Raw genomic sequence first — 20,538 nt, forward strand, 5'->3', positions numbered from 1 at the left:
TGATCGAAAGATAACAATAGGTGTTGGCTGAGTGGACATCAGAAAAATTTCTTATCTCATTGCTTCCAACATTTCTCGGTTAGATGAGCGCAGGGAAGATTTTTTTGCTCCCTCATTGAAGATTGAAAGATATGATAAAATGTGGCCCCTTGAAATGCGTTATACCCGGACGAAGTCCTTTTCGTTTTATTCTGCGAACAATTTTTCAAAACCATTACGCTCTTCGGTGATATGCCAAATTAAGCTATTTGCATGTCGTGTTCTTTCACGAACACTATTGATGCACTAAATATAAATAATTCTATGAATAAGCAGTAAAGATCGATCACTTCACTACAAATTGCGATATTGCATACCTAGTTAGAATGTTACATTGTGTATGGTCTTACAAAACAAATTATTAAAATATCAATAGCTAACAGAGGTTGATGGGCCAATTTAGGACCAAATGTCATTGAAAAGGTGGCTATGATAGTCTAATTTAGGTTTGTAAATTTGTCAGCCGAGTACAGTAGTTAATTTCTGTACTCGAGCTATTTAATTTTAATTTGAAATTACCTTGATACTTTAATATTATTATTTAAATCAGGGTTGTGCAACTTGGAACAGTGGGTGGGCCAATTACAGAGCACAAAATGACATCGCGGGCATCGCTATAGGTATATTATTTTTACGACAATTGAATAGTATAGTATTAAATGATGGAACATGTTCATCGTAATTTACATCACAATAACACAAAACAACTGTTATACTGGTAACCAAAATATTGTATTTACCCACTGAAGAGGAGTAGAGTAATGTATTTAGAACTTTGTCGGTACATCTAGCAATCCTTATACCGAGGAAAATTTCCCCCAAGTATCTGCGTTTGCCAAGTGCTTGTCTCCAGGGCGTTACCTCGTTTCGCACTGTGTGATCGATGGAAAATTTCCAGTTCACTCTTAACAGGTTTTGTAAAAAAGAAATATTATAATAATTATTGTTTTCAATAACTGACCAGCGGGCCGGAAGACAGGGTTAGGCGGCACACGCCTGATTTAATGGTAGGAGGCTTTTAGAACCATTTATTTGAGTTACCAGTTAATGTCCGTACAAAGCAACTGGTTTTTCGTGATCTGTCATTTGTTTGGTGCTTTCGAAAGTGACACAGTCTGCAAATAAGGAAAATGACAAGCTGGGAGGAATTAATTGACATTAAAGACCCAATATTGAGACCAATCTTTAACTCAGAAAATAAACGAATTTAATTTGAGCTTTGTTTAGATGAAGAGAGTCCAAAAATAGGTAAAAAGAAAAAAGATTTACAGGTGAAATGAATTGAAGTAAAGGAAGTGTAAGTGATTGTTTCTTATTTAAGGATGGAGTAGAAGTACATTTTGTAGAAGTTGAGAAATGCGGAATGCTGTAGAGATTATATATACTTACCGGAAGCGCACATAAGGGAATATGAATACAATGATGCAAGTACGGTAGTTAGCATTAATCTAAACATAACTAATCTAACCTAATAGAAAAAAAAATGAAATTGTAACATTTTCTCGAAAAAAAAAAAAAAAGCTGGCTCCCTTTAACTAAACTTGAACCTTGAATTTTTATAGTGGTACAGGATGATACACAACGAAGACGTTGCTAAAAGATTTAGATGCGTAAGACTGTATTTGCGATTTAGAGGCAGCACCTTACAAACTGAATTGGAGCTTTCGTTGTAAAAGTCAAGGATGTCGAAAATCTAACTGTAATGATTTCATACAATTAAAGCGTAAGTGTCTAAAAATATATCAAAGACAATACGATCCGTTACATAAGCAGGTCCACCATTCCGTTATATTTCTGAGTATCTAATTTATTATCTGAGTATCTAAATAGTTTAAAATAAGAATATTATTTGAAATTATTTAACATATGTAGTGAAAGTATTTCAGTTTTGTTTTAGTTAAATATTCTTCCTAAGAAATCTTGACGTTGATTGTGTAACGACAGATGAATAGCATTTCTTACAATCAACACTAGTAGATTTATAATTTCACCAAAAAAAAGTCTGATACACAATTAGGTATGATACTGAATTAGGTCAGAGGTTGAGTGTAAAGAAAGCCCGTAGAATTTAAACCTGAAGTTACAAATTCAGATTATAAAATCTGCTTAAGAAGGTATGCGAATATCTTGCAAAATGACAGTCAGGGGAAGTGACACGAAGACGAGGAATACCTTAACAGAGACCACAAACGTAAGTTCCCCTCTTAACACGAGATACGGAACAAAATATTCAATTTGCTACTTCAAAAGTATGATTCTTTAATTTATACTGGACTAGCAAACTGCCTGTTCTTCGCACGGGGAGAATAGTTCCATTTTGGACATTAAGGGCAATGAGAGCTGAATTTGGGTTTAAACAGCATCGGAAGTGTCACTAGTCATCTCAGCGACCCCGAAAACTATGTAATCGACATTAATATCGGTGATTTTCAATAATTTTTATATCTCTCTCCCTCCCCCAAGTCGCGGGGCTAAATTTGGATTTAAACAGCATCGAAAGTGTCACTATTCATTTCAGTGACCCCAAAAACTATGAATTCAACACTAATATCGGTCGTTTTCGATCATTTTTATATACATACGTATATCTCCCCCTTTCCTTACCCTAAGTTGCACCGTCAAAGTGAAATGATATGGAGATAAAGGATTGAAGTACCTGTGTCCTCTCATTGCATTAAGAAACAGATGTAGTTGACATTGAAAGTAATGAATTATTGCGAGTAAACCCTGCGATCCCATACAGAGGAATAAAGAAGTTATTCAAATAATTCAAAAGAGCGTTTAACTTACAGTTGTGGTTGTTTGTGCTAGTACATAAGTTCTTGTCAAATTATGTGTATTATTTACCAACATAGTTTCATTCAAAGAGCAAGAAGTCACACTTTCGATAAACAACAATTTCGTCTCCAATTGCGCAAAAGATAAGTTACATACCAAGTATTCTCCATAATAATAATAATAATAAAAAAAAAAAAAAAGGAAAATCGTTCTGCTCATTGGCTGATTCAACATTATTAGTTTATATTTACTGGAAAATATGAATATATACGTGGATATAAAGTCAAGACAGTATATATATAAATAATTCAACATTATTAGTTTCAGTTTACCGTGAAGTGTAGACATACATGGAAGAGTAAGTTCTATCAGGTCAGACTGATTCCATTACAAATCATCCAGGCAAAACAAAATTAGTCCCATCATAGTCTCAGTAAGTTCAAATAAGTAGGTTAAGTGAGTTAAGTTAGTAGATATTACAGTGATTTGTATTTCGATAAGAAAAATCTAAGATGCATGATTAAGAGGAACAACTGAATTTATCTAACATATATAAAGGGGTCGTCTAAACAGAGTGACACTCGTAGTTGGACTTGTAAAGTTTATGAACAGAATGTTTTAGCGAATGACTGTCTGGAATAATTTCTTCTTACATGCCATTCGACTTTTCCAACGCCTTTGGAATCAGACTTACAGAAAGAGATTGATTATTTATTGAAGTTTTCCAGGTTTCATTATTAACAAATTGATATAACCAGATTAGGAGAACTCATGTTTCGATAAACTTGAGACCGAAACCACTATTTTTTCCAGATCAACAATGACATTCAAGAAGATTTTTACACAACACGATTTCCATACTGCTTTGAAGCCCCCCTTCCCCACCCCCCAACCTTTAGAGAAGAGCACTGACTAATTTAAGAGTTATTATATAGATCCTAATGAGAAATCGGTTATCTATGAAATAAATTGCAGTTGGAACAACAGTTAGATAGGCAAGACTAAAAGACACCTCAAGGTGCATGTTAAGGAACGGTAAGGGATTCTAAAGCGAAATTCCGATGTCAAATTTTTCGAAACATTTAAAAGAAACTCAATATATGATAGAAGATTCAATAATTTAGTAGGGATTAGAAATGAAGTAGAACGACCTGTGTTTGAAAATGCGTTTATCATTAAAAAAAAAAAAAAAAAAAGGTTAAGTGGTGACTGGAAAGCAGTAATTGCAAAATTTACACAGTATTGGCATAATAATGAAAATGTCAACATGAGTGGGCAAGCGATCACCAAAGAGCAAACAATGCGCAAATTAATTCGGACGTAATGCAGTCCAGAAGTCCATAATTTGATGTATAATTTGTTTCTAAAAAGGGATTTTCCAGCTCTGTTCTATCCTTGTTAAGTTCGTTTGTTTTACTTTTCCCTGATTTGTTATTCTTCTGTCTGCAGTTTTTATCCTTCGTGACCGGGACTCGAGGGGAGAATCAACAGCTCGGAAGTGCAATAATGTATTCAGAAATGCATAAAGCTGTAAGTAGGATGATTATTAGAATTCCTGAGCGTGTTTTTAGAACTGTCTGCAGCAGAAATAGTTGAATTCATAAGCTTTAATTACAGAAGTTGAACACTTTTTACATAATGACAATGTGTGTAATTATGTTGGTTAATTTGTGTCGTTACAGGATTAGTGAATAATGAGTGAGAAAGTAAAACCATTGGCAGCAGGACTTGCAATTGCTGCAGCAGTTGGTATGGGATTTTCGTATTATATTCTAAGAAACTCTGGTGGCAGGAAATTTCGATGGTTGAAAAGAATATTTGGAATTCCAAGTGTAAAATGCCGCGAAATACTGGTTGTGAAATCTGAGTTGGAATGCAATGATGCACTTAAACAGCTAGAAAGGTAAGTAATCTTACGTTGTTTCTTAACAGCCTATTGTATAAATGCGAGAATACTGTATTCGCAGTTTTCTTTTGACTTGATTTTGCAAACTTCGTATATGAAAATATATTTTTTTACTATCTTTTCGAGCTTTTTCTTTTATTTTTTTGGTAATCTATTTGAGGAGAGCACCTATTAAGAGTTCATTAAATAAATTGAAGAGAGCAATTACGTACGGGTGACAACCATTTGTTCATTTGAGGTAAACATAGTCGTACGCAACTTTCTACAATTACTTCAGATCCATATTCATTGTTTTCATCATTTACTCGCACGAGAAATTGGATTTGAGATGAGAGTTGTCCGTTGGTTTTGAATAACAAGGTAATCAAGTATAAATTGTAGAAAATGATTTTGGTAACAAAGCATATACCACTTCCATACTCCTCTCCACAGTTTCGGTAAGTCGTTTCACGTACGTGGATACAGGACAAGAATTCATTATGTTCTTAACTTGCAAAATCCTGTGTTGTGAAGAAACTCACCAAAGCTTTTCTGATTTTTCGAACTCTCCTTTCAAATGTTAATAAATATTGGTTTTGAGATCAGACTATCAGTAAAATATCACTAAAACATAGATCAAACTCTTTTCTTCGAGAATTGTACTGGAATCTTATATAGGGCTATAAATTCATCTCTTAACACTAATTAAGGTTGCTTAAAATATCTTTGTAAAGTAGTATTGACAATTCAATAATAATAATAAGAAGAAGAAGAAGAAAAAGAAGAAGAAGAAGAGGAGGAGGAGGAAACTGTGGATATCATTTTGTGGTTTGTACTGATGAATGATGTTACAAGCTCTCAGAAACCTTATATATGTATAACACACTTGTGAAAAAAAACGAAAAGCACAATTAAAATACAACACTTTCTGCCCAATAAATTTAAACTTGTAGCAGCACGGAAGTTAAGACTGTTACAGTGTCAACTGATGCCGTAACACATCTTGCAACTCATTCCCTGGTGGTACGTGAAGGTTTGAGGGTGGACTATAAGAAAGAACACATATCAAGGACGTATTTAAGCACTTAAAAAAATGTATAACATATGCCCACTTATTTTGCCACTCATGTCGAGTCGCTTTTATTTCACGTTGTCAGTACGCAATGAGATTAAAATTAGAAGTTTGAGTAGCATGTGAAGCATGCTTACATTTTGCTTTTGTGATGTTCTCGGAGTAGCCGTTTAGTTTATACAGAATATTTTGGTTTAGTATGTAAAGGTTAAAAAGAAAATATGGAGACACACGGTTTGTTTATTACGAGCGGTTATTTATTCTAATATTACTTCTTTCTTTTGTTTTGCAGGAAATGTGAAAAACAACGCGTTCTGGGATTCGACTGTGAATGGGTGACGTTAGATGGAAGAAGACAACCAGTCGCTTTGCTACAGCTTGCTTCCCACGATGGTCTGTGTGCCCTAATAAGGTTGTGCAAGCTCAAAACTATTCCTGTGTATCTTAAGGTATGTACGTATTAAGTTGTTAATATGAGTTTTGAATCTTGAATATATATGAGTCTGCAGGTTTTGAAAATGAATCCTTGTTTTTTTTCGCAATGGAATCTCCTATTGTGTATAATTTTAACTCTTTATCAGCTATTTTAACCACACGCAGCATGTATCAAAATATTTTGGATACGTTTCAATACAGGATTTCACTTTTTTGTAACGTTGTATAAATATGTAAAAAAAATCGAAAGATATTCGGTATGCAATAAGAAGACGACGGGAAGATTGTTTTTCTTAGTCTGTTTGTATGGCAGAAAATTTGAAATCAAGATTGAAGGAAACTTATATTTCGATCAATTACGATCAAGATAAGTGTTCTTTTACTTTCCCTTTATTCTCTTTAAATTAAACCCAACACATTATTTACAATAGATGGCAGAAGTTGTATTTGAAAATAATTTCGTGAATTACTCGTGAAAGTTCCTTAGATAATTCCCTTTCAGAATGTATTTTTAATAATATGTAATGTAGATAAGACATAAGGATTAGTAAAGTAGCTGGTTGAGTAAATAAAATTCCATCATAAAGTCATCGCTGCGTAAAACTTTCATTGCTAATTTGTGTAATCGATTGAAAAACTACTATCTTCTGATATCAGTAATAGCCCTCGTCACTGGTCTTGTTGCTTGCGCGTGTAACTTTGATGCAGTGTGGGAAAGCATAATAATAATAATAATAATAATAATAATAATAATAATAATAATAATAATAATAATAATAATAATAATAATAATAATAATAATAATAATTTCACAATCATTCACTGTTATTAATCATCTATCTTCATTAGCCAAAAGGGCATAACCATAGAATGTTAAACTAAATAATTTCATTTTTGTGTCAGTAATAACCGATTCAAAGATATCTTGTTTGAACTTAAAGCTAATGTAACTTTTAATGTAATAGAAAAAGAAGTCAAGAAGCTTCGAAACTGTGTAGAGAACCTTTTGCTTCCCGGGTATGAAGTAAGGTCAGTTTGCAAGTTAGTCACTGTGAACCATATAGCTTCAATTAGCTAATATATCTATATATTTAGATTTAGTACATAGCAGTAAAATATAACCCAAGCTACTTGTAATGTAACTTGTACAATAATCATTTATTTATTTTGCTGTTAGGAAGTGTTGAAAGATAGATCAATTCTAAAAGTTGGTGTAGGATCCATAGAAGATGCACAGTGGCTTCTTCGTGATTACGGCCTGGAGATTCGAGGATGTGTGGATCTTCGTCATCTTGTAATGAGACATCGTCCTGCCTCAGAGCAAGTGAAGAAAATGGGTTTATCTGGTTTGGCCGATCAACTGTTAGGTGTTCAAATGGACAAACATTGGAAGATTCGGTGTAGTAACTGGGAAGCTGAGACGTTAACTGAACGTCAAATTAATTATGCTTCCATGGATGCCTTAGTAGCAGTGAAAATATTCAATGAGTTAATTAGTGAGAAGTTTTCAGTTAGTTGGTGGCGATTTTGGGAGTTACCTTCGAAAGAAGACTCTTGGATTAAAGTGCTTTCAATATGTCAAGGAATAATTGATGTTAGGTTTAAGGAAAAGCATGGGAAACCTATATCTGAATCACAAAAACTGCTACGCTCTGCAAAATTGAAGGACCCATCTCGCAGCTATTCAACTAGGAAGAAACCTTTGTATGATAATTGTTACCTTGAAGCTCCAGATGGCGATGTTTTATGTACTTGTGACCACTCAAAGGCAGAATGGTAAGCAAACAATTGTTTTATTATTTTATAAAACTATTTGTTATAAGCAAATAGTTATTTATTTATTTTTGTGAGTTCTTGCTTCATGAAAGTGTTTTTCAAACTTTCTACCATTGCGGACAATTTGAAAACTTCACCAGTCGCGCGAACAGTCGGCACAATCTTTCACACACATCTACCTGTGTGGGGACATGTACTACTTCAATAGGCTGTATTCAACATAAAATACTGTTATTAATTAGATATATTTGAGCACAGTATTTTGGAAAATAGTCAAGTACAAAAATCACTTACAGGATATCTGGCATTATAGAGTACGATGTATTTAAGCATATCCCAAAGGAACTTAGTATACATGAAATGAAAGTGAAGCGAAACTTTTAGTTTAACGTTTCTTGGTTTTGGCTTTTAGGTTAAAAAAGACGGATGATTAATGAAAAGTGAAAATTTTGAAATGAAGTTGTTTGTGCATTCACACCGGGAATCGAGTCCGGGATCACATGCACCAAAGATACACGGCTAGCCATTCACATTAGGCCAGTGGGAGGGTTCCAAGTGTATGTGCTAATTGGGAACAAATGAATTCCGAACCAGGAATGGAAAATAAATTTCTTACCAGAAAGTACTAAATACGATCACCAGAGAGAGGCAAAACCTGAAATTTCATATTTTAAATAATGTCATGCAGCCCAATGGGAACAAGGATCTTAATGTTGTATGGTATGCTGAATCGAAATAATTTATTTCATTCGTTTAAAATTTTCAAATTTCATTTTTTTTACAAAAAAAAAAAAAAAAAAAAAAAAAAAAGTATTTAGTAAAATCTTTATTTCTTCGTATTTTGCATATATCGTATGCCTAAACTGAACCTAGTGACCTTTCATGACCTTTGAGGATAAGCACACTTCCCTTCTCATATGTATAATGTATTTTCTATGAAATCAATAGTGATGAACCGAAGCTTGTCTTATAGTCTATCTACTGGGGGAGGGAACTTCTCTAGCAAGTAGGAGTCTCTCAGGATCTTCACTTTTGGCCCCGTACGTTTTAAGGCAAACTGACGGCCCCCTTTTGGTGGAAGGTACCGAATCTACTGGTTGTCCATAACCGACCGGAGCAAAAACCATGATCTGAGAGCCTCTTGAAACCAGTGAGGGGTTACAGTCCCAGCCGTATCTACCTCAGATTAGGGCTAAGATACCACTTGCACTATTATAGCTGAGCAATCAGTTCAATTTGGTCAGGGGGAAAGAGCTCTCCTATTCCAATAGGATCTCTTCACATTTGGTTCATCTTACTTTATGAGAAAGAAAGGCAATGCAGTGTAGGATTTACATGTATCCACAATATATTTAACTTAAAAAAAAATAAAAATCACTATATCTTACGAGGGACGGAGCTGTGTGGGGAAACCGAGATGGTGATAGGTGAATATTGCCAATCTTGTATCCTTTCGTTTGATTCATATTGTGCTGAAATGAAATTTCTAGTTTTACTTTCCATGAATATGCCGTATAGGCTAAAAGAGACGGGCGTTTATGAAATAATTGGTGGAATGAGAATATGGGAGGAAATGGGTTAACCCGAGAAAACTCACTGACACGATACTGTCCACCACACACTTGCATGGTTTGGGATCGAATCAGAAATTCCTCGCACCATAGTTGGGAACTCCACTATCAGTTTACTGTGCCCGCTTGTATGTTACTGTATATATATTGTTGCTCTTCATGAATATACAGGGTGGCCCAAAAGTAGGTATACAGTACTGTATTGATGAACTCATTGCATTTTATATCATTTCTTATTGTTATTCGTCAAGTAGATTTAGTTTCTTTATTATTTGTTCTTAATGTGTTTTTACTTATATCTTAAGCTCGGAAGAGTCGAAGCAAGTAAACCCATAAACTAAAATGTTGATCAATGCACGGGTTTATACATACTTTTCTGCCACCCTCTACTTTAGTTCTCTTGCTCGATGATTTACTCACATTTGCAGCAATATAATTTTTATTTAGCTTGTATCTGTTTAACTGGATTATTAAATTCAGAACAAGCCATCAAATCATTACTACCTACAGCTGTCTTTCACTTCATATACCTATTTTCCTGGCGCCCTACATAGGGTACAACAAGAATGTAATCATTACAGAATTCAATATTTACAAGTTATGTGACACAAACTATATAAAAGTGCCTATTTGTTTGTACATCATTAGTAAACTTAAATATAATAATTAAACTATTTCAATGTATAGAAACGTCATTTTACATTAGTTTTACACAGATTCAGAACTTTAAAAATCTAGTGTGTCCAGTGTGCAGAGCGTTAGGAATATCTGGGTGACCATTGCAAATGGAGAGGAATGCATTCTTTAAATTTGAAGAAGAAAGAATTCAAAAAATAGATTAAATGACTTGACTAAGTGGGATACTTAGGAGACACTAAAATGCAACTGAGCAAAAGTTCACTGTGTGGGTCAACAATATTCCTCTCGATAATATCAAATTCCTATAGGAGATATTTGGATTTAGTTTCGTTATACAGGGGTGATCCCTTTGTCATTATTCCCCACATTGCACTATTATTATTACTATAATTAGAGAATCTGATAAATTTGATGAGAATTTGTTCTGCCCATTTTGAGATGACTCACGGCATCTTGGATGCAAAAAGCGAAGTATTGAAACAAAAAGACCAATCGTATTTTTTCTTTATTTATTGAAGTTTAAACTCCCTTTTCAGTGCCGAGGCTATATGATACGTGGACCTACAGTTTAAGCTGGAATCCTAACCACTTTAAGGATTCAAATTTTAATGGTCTCTCAGTGGAAATCAAATCCTGGACCACGTGCAGCAAAGGCACGCGCGCTAGTCATTAAACCAACAGGGAGGGCTCATTAGCACTTTCGCTAACACCAATATGTCTAGGTGGAACAACTCGATAAATTAGCAACTATTGTCCTTGTTCATAACATGAAAAGACAGTAATGTGTAGAGTTATTGTAAATAAATAATCTTACACATTATGCTTATATATGTTGAATGTCAATGTTTTGATTTTAATTTTGTTGTTGTTTGCAATAGGTATGTAATGAGAAATCTAGGGAAAGTAGTATGTGAGACACCGTTCACTGTACGACTAAATTTTGAACCGTCTGGTAGAGCTGAAGGAGAAATAGGGCAGTATTATATTCAGAAGAAAGACAATCGATGTGTTGTTTGTGGAGCAACTGACTCATATCTAAGGAAAAACATTGTGCCTCGAGAATACAGGAAATATTTTCCAAGTAAGTGAACGATAATATGAGCAGTATACATGTAATTTTTCTACAAATCATCAACTTGAAATACACTGTAGAAAATAAGAAATGAGCAGCCAGAAATCGTAGCCTACATGAATAAAATTTTATACATACATTCTATAGGTTGTACACTGTATATTGTCATGTGCACAGGGTCCTACACCAATGGAAAGAATGTACAAATGTATCAAAAGAGCGTATCATTACGATTCGTACTTTTCTCTAGCTCACTGTAGGCATGTAATCTGCATGAAGACGGCTGTAGAATTACCAGGTATCTTCATGGAATATGGCGTTCCATGATTCTTCCATTTGATAACGCAGTTGCTCAAGGTTTCTGTCAGGCAAGGGCGCCGATCCTGAGGGGCCGGGGGGCCCGGGCCCCCCAAAGCTCATGTGGGCCCCCTATTGTATTTATGAATATACAATATTTGGCATAATTTGAATGCAATATAAACGAGGGTGGTTCAATAATTATTGTCCCTAACCTATAAGCAGTATTATTTTTCCAAAAAATCTCCTTTCATAATAATGCACTTCTTCCACCTATGCTGTAAAGCCACTATGCCAGCTTCAAAGAAAGTCTCTGGCTGATCCGTGAACCATTTCTCCACAGCTTCAATAACAGCTGCATTTGAGTGAAACTTCTTCCCCTTGAGGTGTTCCTAAGGGAGGATGTTCCAACACATCAAAACCAGCAGCATGGATTGCGGCATCAGTAAGATGGCTTTTGTGGGCCGAAGCATTATCTTGGTGGAACAGCACTGTTCGCTACAACATCCCACGCCGTTTTTCCTTGATTGCTTCGCGTAACTTAGGGATTAGAGCTGCATAATAATCCCCCGTGATAGTGTGTCCAGCCTCCAGGTAGTCAATAAGGAGCATACCCTTCCATCCCAAAAAATTGTGGCCATAACCTTGCGTGCTGATGCTTGCACCTTGAACTTGCGTGGAGGAGTCGAACTGCTGTGCCGCCACTCCATGCTCTGTCGTTTGGACTCGGGATCATAGTGGTGGAGCCACGTCTCATCCACTGTCACAAATCTATCACAGAACTGTTGCAGGTCTGCCCCCATAACCTCCAAACCAGCCCTTAAACATCGAACTCTGTCTTTCTGATGTTCACGAGATAACATTTTGGGTACCCATGGCGCTGACACCTTTCTGAATCGCAAGTGTTCATGCACAATGGTTTCCACTGAGCCTACAGAGATGTGATAATGTCTGCTAACTGTTGCACCGTGTTTCGTCTGTCTGCTATAATCGTATCATGCGTAGCATCAATGTTTTCTGGGGTGCATGCTGTTGTTGGAGGACCAGCACCAGGGGCCTGTTGACAGCTTTCCCTGCCGCACAGTTCTTTACCACCTGTTAGGAAGGAGTCCCATCACCCAACACACTGATCATGTCCTCATGAATCTCCTTTGGGCTTAACCCCTTTTTCTGGAGATAATTGGTTTTCTCCATTTTTCAAGCTAGGTGCCACCTCTCACACCTGAAACGACAAAAAAGAATATTAATATAGCAGCTATGGTTCTGAAATTTAGCATATAGGCATCTAAGACATTAGGTTACAATATCCCCCATCATCCATCCCAGCTCAAGTATTTTAAATATTCCGGGGACAATAATTATTGAACCATATATATACCTTCTGCATCTGAATACCCCCCCCCCCAAATTTACAGAGAAATCGGCGTCCTTGTTGTTAGGGTTCCAGATCGGAGTAGACGCCGTCCAATTACGTGCTTAACAGGAACAGGTCTGATGATTGTGAGGCGAAGGAAGGAATGCAGGCCTTGGGAAACGCATTGAATCACACGAGCAGTATGTGGATTGACCTTGTCCTGTTGGAATTGTAACATGGTTTAATTGTAAGGTTGTACATCATAGAACCACAGATCGAAGCCTGTGAACATCCTTTAGAACTGTTTGTCATTATTTTTTCCACCTGCAATGTTATTTTTCGTTCCCTATAGTAATTTAACATTGCATGCAGTGTCCTCCTTGCTTTTAGTTCTGTTAATCCTTTGAAAAAGGCAGGTCACCATAAGTTGTCGACATCTTTGCTTATTTCGACATATATTACAATTTGATGCTTTTCTGGTTTTCTTTTTTCTCTTAGGTGAGTTAGTCTTTTAATTGCAATGTCTGTGCTCTTCCCTTTTCTAAAACCATAGTAACACGTCATTTGCTAAATCCTTTCCCCACTTTATCCTTTCTATTATTGACCGTTCAAATAGTTTACTCATTATATTTAACAGACATATACAGTAGGTCTGTATGACCTCAGCTCGTCACTCTCTTTATCGTCAAATTTATTTAAAACTGTTTAAATTTAATCTTTCTATCTTTTTGGAAATTTGTCCTTTTCTAAAACGCAAATTAAATAGCCTCAACAAAATTATTATCTCTTTATTTGTTACTTCCACTTTTACTCTCATTAACACTCTTAATTGTGCTTGTGTTTCGGTATCTTACTGAGAGTTGTCTTGAGGCAATGAGGTGTTCTTCAGGTATTCCACCATCTCTTCCCAGTGTTAGTATTTTCTTCATTTAGAATCTTAAATGTTGAAAGAGGTGTTTTTAATTTGTGGCTTATTATTTTATACAGTTCTCCCCAAGGATGTATATTTAAGTTTTCTTCAACATGGGATTACGAACTCTTCTTTTTTAAGTTTTATTATTTTATTTTGGTAAGTTTGATTTAAGCTCCTATATTTGTTTAATTTTCTCTCTCTTTTAGGTTATCTGTAGTGTTCTGGTATAACTTCTTAGCTTTTCACGTTTTACTGGTTAAAGTTTGCAATTTGTTGGTCGAGAATTTCTTTTTTCTTTTTTTTTTTTTTTTTAATCGTGAAGGTTTAGTTGTTGTTGACTTTTTTATTGCCTCCTTAGTTGTGTTTTCTATTTTCTGGACCAATTCGTCTAGGTTACATACTTCTTCAATTTGGGATAGTTTTATTGTATTCCAGATCATCTTCCAGTTTATTTTTTCTAGATTATATAGAAAGCTTTTCCCTTGTTTATTTATTTTTTTTATATTTATTTTTATATCGAAGACTATTACTTTGTGGTTATTAACTGTGGACGCATATAAAACTTTACAGTTTTTATTAGTTCTTCATCCTTATTGATATATATATATATATATATATATAGAGAGAGAGAGAGAGAGAGAGAGAGATAGATATAGATATAGATATACATGAGGGGAGCTTCGTCGTTTTCTATAATGAAATATATATTCAGGATGCACATTGTACTGTACATTAGAGGCGAAACATGATTGTAGGCTATTGGTATTGGTCCTGTGTGCCTATCTGTCATTGTCATATACACTATCGGAGGTGCCGCGTACTCAATCAATGCCACATTCGCAGACAATCATTAGCCTCCGATGCTGAACCGACTCTCATCAAGAAAGAATGGCGTGCCATTTAGTTTCTTAGTGCAACACAATTGGAGGTGAGATGTGAGGGGAAGTATTGCGAGCAGCATCCATGATTGTGCTTCCAGAAGATGGTTCTAGGTACAACATAGGTGCTACATTTAGTTCTAATATATAATGAGGTCGTCTAATGCAGATGTCCAGGTGTACCATTCGTATGTTGCTGCCATCCGGAATAGGGCTGCCATGCGTGTGAAACGTCCTCTACCCAATGGCGCCAATGGCGATGCATAGCGGTCACTTTCCGTGCGGCTGCCTGTCCTCTCGCAGGTTCGCGACACCCCTCCATTAATTATAGAATTGTTCGCTGTATATCCGACCATTTTTGACGGCTACTCACCTTAAGAGATACCGCGCCGCCATCATCATCATGTTCTATTGGATTCCCAGCATTGTGGACTACCACAGGCATTGCAGTTTCTATAGCAGCAAGCTCCGGCGCAGGACATGCATGAGAAGTCTGTCCCACTCCTCCAAGCTTTCCAAAGACCATCCAAGGGGCGAGGGCGGCGATGTTGATGTCGTTTCAACAGTTCAAATGCGCAAAAATTCATTGGACTGGCATCTGGGCTTTTTACAGGAATGTCTTCAAACGGAATGACATGAATTCCTAGTTCTTCTGCCATTTTCTGATAATAATAAAAAAGTAGTAGTGTTCTGACGTTGTGACTCGAAGCCTTGCCCATATGGATCATCACCTGATTCGCGTCCATTCCATATAATTGTGGGGTGTCTCTTCGAAGATAGGTGTCAGAACGAATTCTTGGAAGTATCTTGCATTCACCTTCACGTTTTTGTCCACCTTGCGTATCATCGACTTACCCTCATATCCGAATTCTGTAACAATCATAAAACTACGAGGGAAATTTTCCCTGCACTGATGAACAAAGTGCGCCCCTTGTCGTCAATGTCACGGTATGTGATCGCCCGAATGTGACCTCTAATGGCCATATGATTCATCCAGTGTGGCAACTTTCTTCCATTTGGAACCTGCCAGGTATTTCTCATACAGTTTCCTGCAGTTCATCTTACGTTCGGCAATGTGACGCGGAAGCAGGTGATGTACACGGGCTTTCTGCACACATTTCAACCTGAGTCGCTTGCGAATTGTTTTATTTACAGTTGACGGTGCAAGGTGGAATCTGTAGCCCATATCACGTTGAGTCGGGGGAATTTCTTGGTAAACCAGTCGACGGATCTCTCTTAGCACTACGGGTATTACTTTGCTTCAGCCCTTCTCCTGGTGGTTGTCATGGATGAATTTTTTGCAAGGGGAGGCTGTTGTGTGTAACTGGCCCAAATAGTTTTCGCAGTAGTCACTCCGAGTGTTAAGCCATTCTCCCGACACTGTTTCACAATGTGTACGTATGAAAACTTAATATGGAAAAGGGACATCACGTAACCCTCCCAATATCGGTTGATCTTCGGCGCCATTTTGATAACACGCACACTTGATAACACTGACGCACCTACAAGGTCAGACACAACGCTTCTTCCCCTATGAAACCGTATTTCCAGTATGCTACGCCAAGTAGTAGCACTGAATCGAAAATGGTCGGATATACAGCGAACAACCTGTACGTGAACTGAATTTACCTACAACGTTCTGGAATATCTCCAATGTCCATTCACTCTCAAACTACTCCAAGTATGATGATGGTGGAAACAATCGAAAAAATGAAATATTCCAGATTTACATTCTGCATGTGTCCCGTGTAGGCTAAACGAGACTTTGATGATGAGAATGAATAAAATGGTGGAATAAAAAAATGAGAGGAAACTGGAGAACCCCATGGAAACTCACGCACACGGTATTTGTCCGCCACAAACCTTACTTGGCGCGAGGTGAGATCAAAACCATTGATCTTACGCAACAGACGTGAACGTTCTACCACCAAACCACCAGTCCCATGGAAACAAGCGATTACTGCTTTGTAGGGACTACCAATTCCCTGTAGAGATTGCCAATTCGTCGTAGCATTCCGTGTGCGTGGGTTTTCTCGGGGTTCTCCCGTTTCCTCCCACTTTCTTCATTCCACCATTTCATTCATTTCTCATAATCACCGTCTCCTTTAGCCTAACCGGCATAATCGTGGGACGTAAAACTCAAAGATTTCATTTCGTCGTAGCATTTTTTGTCTTTCTTTTCAATGTGAAAAGATCGAATATAATGATCGATAAATTAAAATCACTATATGTTCATGGTAAAAAATCATTGTTTATTTGTTTTTTCGAAAAAGATTTAATGAAAAAGATTTAATTTTTGCATTTCTTTGTTATTTTTAGTTTCGTTAATAATTGTAACCTGACTTACTATATATATTTTGGGTGTCCATTATCCACCAGAGTGACCTGAATTTCTTTTTTCAGGTATAATGAAAGATCACCAATCTCACGATATCCTTTTGCTATGCTTATCGTGTCATCAGAAGAGCAATCTTCGAGATCTCGAACTTCGGTATGAATTATCGAAAATGTGTAATGCGCCTATTGGAACTGAAGACGATGTTAAGGTAAAAGTAGGTTACATATTTTACTACAATTCCACGTATCCTTTGTGTCGTATATATTGTTAATAGTTTTACCGACATTTTCTTAGCATTGAATTTTTTAGTGTTTAACAGTTACAGTGTAAATATAGAGAAGTTGCAAGAGACTGTCAAAAGAGAATGTATTCTCAAATGTAGAATGTAGATATATAGATATAGATACATATATAGAAGCGAGCGATCGTTTTTTTAGTTAGGATAATTCATCCCACTTACTCTGACCGATCTCAAAAAACCTGAAGCAATAAGATAAAAAATAGAGATAATAAAAGTAAAGATTAATTTCTTGAAACTTAGTTTTTTTGTGTGTGTATGTGTGTGGGATAGTTATACTGAAACATTTTCTTAAAGTTGTGTGGCGAATTCACTCCCATATTTTTGATTGAGTTTAATCGCAAGCAATTAATCTCATTAGGGAACCTCAAAGAAAACACCATCGTGTTTCGCGAAAATTAGATAGTTTTGAAAAAGCTATCATCGTCGTTATTATTATTGTTATTTTGGCTAAGAAGATACTTTATTTTTGAGATTTTAAATAAAACTATTTAATATGTTTGCGGAACCATGGAATATTGTTTCTTTTCTTTCTGTAATTTCAGTCCTTCGATAATCCACAAACGAGAAAAGTCCGTGCCGCAGCACGTGCGCTCCTGTATAAGGTGGATCAAATACCTCCGGAAAGGGTACAGGAAATGAGGGACATAATTACAGACTACTGCAAACAACAGGAAATAACGGTGGACGTATTGAAGGAGTTAGAAGCAATTGAGGTTCAGTAAGTTCCTTTCTTTTCTTGAGAACTTTTTCCTATTTTTAAAGTTTGATCTGTTGACTTCCTTTCTTATTAATCCTGTTATATCTGCTTCCTTACTTAATACGAGGGTGAGTTGGAAAGTTCGTGGCCTGACTAGGAAGGAAGCAATTATTTTATGTTAGTATACATTAGCTGCGTAGCTATATCCGTTGATAGTCACTGTGTAAAATTTCATTTCTGTATTGTTTCAGGTGAGGAGTTTATAGAATGGGAAGTCGGCGGAAGTGACGGAAATTTGTGACATTGAGAAAATCGAGCATCGAGGTGTCATTAAGTACCTGCTTAAAAAGGGCTTAACACCACAGGAAACTCATATGGACATAGTAGAGACACTAGGGGACTCCGCGCCCTTGTATTCCGTGGCGGAAAAGTGGGTGGTAAGCGTGGGAGAAACAGCATTGAAGATGACCCCGGCAGTGGCAGGCCTTCAACTTCAGCCACTACAGAATATGTCAATAAAATTCGTGACCGGATTTTGAATGACCGCAGAATCAAAATCCGAGAGATAGCTGAGGGTTTGGGTATTTCCTATGAGCGAGTACAAAACATAATTGTATACGAATGAGGGTCTGCTAAGGTGTCCACGAGATGTGTATCCAAGTTGCGTATTCAAGTTGCTTTCAGTTGAACACAGACGCAATCGACTCATACTTTCCCGTGATTTTTGGAACTATTTGAAAGTGATTCGGAAGAGTTTGTTGACAGATTTGTGACTGTAGACGAGTTATGGGTACACCATCATACATCAGAATCAAAACAACAACCGAAGCAATGAAAATGGCCTGGATCTCCTGTCCTAAAGAAAGCCAAACAAGTTTTGTTGGCTATCAAGGTTATAGCTTTTTTTAAAGGGGGGAATGCTCGGAAAAGGAAAATACTGTAAATTCTGATACTACTGCACCCTTCTGTAACGTTTGCAAGAGGAAATCAGAATTAAAAGGCCAGGAATGCTGCGAAGAAAGGTGTTGTTTCACTAGGACATTGCGCGCGTTCACATATCCCTTGCATCCATGGCAGAAATTCATTCCGGTAGGTTCGAACTGTTGCTGCACCTGCCCTATTCACCTGATCTGTCCCTTCGGACTTTCACTTGTTTAGAAACCCTAAAAAGTTTTTTTTTGGGGGGGGGGGATTAGCGATTTTCTTCGGATGCAGAAGTGAAAATTGGTGGACTGGGATATTTTGCAGGGCTCAAGGAATCAGTTTTTTTTAAAAGCGGTTTAGAAGCTTTACCGGAGAGGTAACGTAAATGTATCTCGGTCGAGAGGGATTACGTGGAAAAATATAACATAACTTATCCAAATATTTTCTAATTTTGTAGGTCAGGCCACGAACTTTTCAATTCACCCTCGTACTTTTCCCTGCGTCGTCGTGAAATATACCAGTGAGTAAAACCTTCTTACTAATTTCTTCTTAACCTAAATATAAGTGCTATTACAAGATGAAACAATACAACGAAAAAATCGAGTTTGAAAGCGTATACTATTATTCTTCAAAAGTTCAAATTTAGAATGTAGCTTCTTTCCTTATTAACACTAGCAGCTTGTGTCTTAACATTGAGAAAAAGTAATATTATTAAAAATAATAATTAATTAGTAATATTAAAATTTACTTCGTCAAGTGAGGATACCAGCATGTAGTTATTTTGTTATGTAGTTTGTATCGTGTGTGTTCAACAGGCCCAATTTTGCATTCTGTTCTGACGTAGGCTTCAATTTTTGTTCGAAATGCACGTCGATAAGTTGTTGGAAATTATTTAGGTAAGATATCCAATTACATAATATTTCGTGCTCCTTTTCAGTGTTTTGAATGTGGAGTATGAACCTCATGGGAAAAAGGTAGTCCAGTATTTTTCGGAAACTCGTGGGCTAGTTTACCTAGAGAAGATGTGGCGACAGCATTTTCTGGAAACGATGAATCCGCAGTTTCTCCCCAATTTATGGTCTGTGAGTCATAATCATGATCGACTTTTCCAGAAGCTAATGCAGAATAAAGTTCAGCATGAGGACCTGAAATCAATTTACGGCGTAGACTATGAGTCTGCAATAAAGTCATTAAGCTGAAATATAAATCTTTGAGTTTCTTTAGTTTTGCTTCCTAATTATTATTATTATTATTATTATTATTTTGATATTACACTTGAAAAGAATGGAAAGTAACAAAAGTTTGTAATGCTTGTGTTGCTATAATATTGTTATTACTAGATTCTCTATAAGTAGAGATGCAAAAAAGCCGGCTTTTTTGAATCGATGGTTTTTTTCACATAAAAAGCCGGCTTTTTTGGAAAAAAACCGAGAATTTTGGAAATTTTGGCTTTTTTCATTTTCATGATTTTTCTATCCAAATAGCTTTCTTATAGTATATTCTATAGTTAGATAACATTTCCACGACCTGAATGCCATATTTAGCTCTGTAATTCACCATCAAGATGGA

General features: G+C 36.3%; 1 protein-coding gene across 2 annotated transcripts in view; it reads left to right on the forward strand.

Moving 5' to 3' along the window:
* Exd2 (Exonuclease 3'-5' domain-containing 2) overlaps window positions 1-20,176 on the forward strand; it is a 95,878-nt gene extending 75,702 nt beyond the window's left edge. For both annotated transcript variants that reach the window (XM_081736170.1, XM_081736169.1), the window contains exons 2-8: window positions 4,500-4,720; window positions 6,067-6,223; window positions 7,387-7,985; window positions 11,074-11,276; window positions 17,113-17,255; window positions 17,891-18,066; window positions 19,907-20,176. In XM_081736170.1, the coding sequence (XP_081592296.1) occupies window positions 4,512-4,720; window positions 6,067-6,223; window positions 7,387-7,985; window positions 11,074-11,276; window positions 17,113-17,255; window positions 17,891-18,066; window positions 19,907-20,168 (1,749 nt within the window). In that variant the 5' untranslated portion in view covers window positions 4,500-4,511 and the 3' untranslated portion in view covers window positions 20,169-20,176. The remainder of the gene's footprint in view (window positions 1-4,499; window positions 4,721-6,066; window positions 6,224-7,386; window positions 7,986-11,073; window positions 11,277-17,112; window positions 17,256-17,890; window positions 18,067-19,906) is intronic.
* Window positions 20,177-20,538: the final 362 nt, after the last annotated feature.

This window comes from Thermobia domestica, chromosome 13 (assembly GCF_964235325.1).
Source record: "Thermobia domestica chromosome 13, izTheDome1.hap1.1, whole genome shotgun sequence".
NCBI lineage: Eukaryota > Metazoa > Arthropoda > Insecta > Zygentoma > Lepismatidae > Thermobia > Thermobia domestica.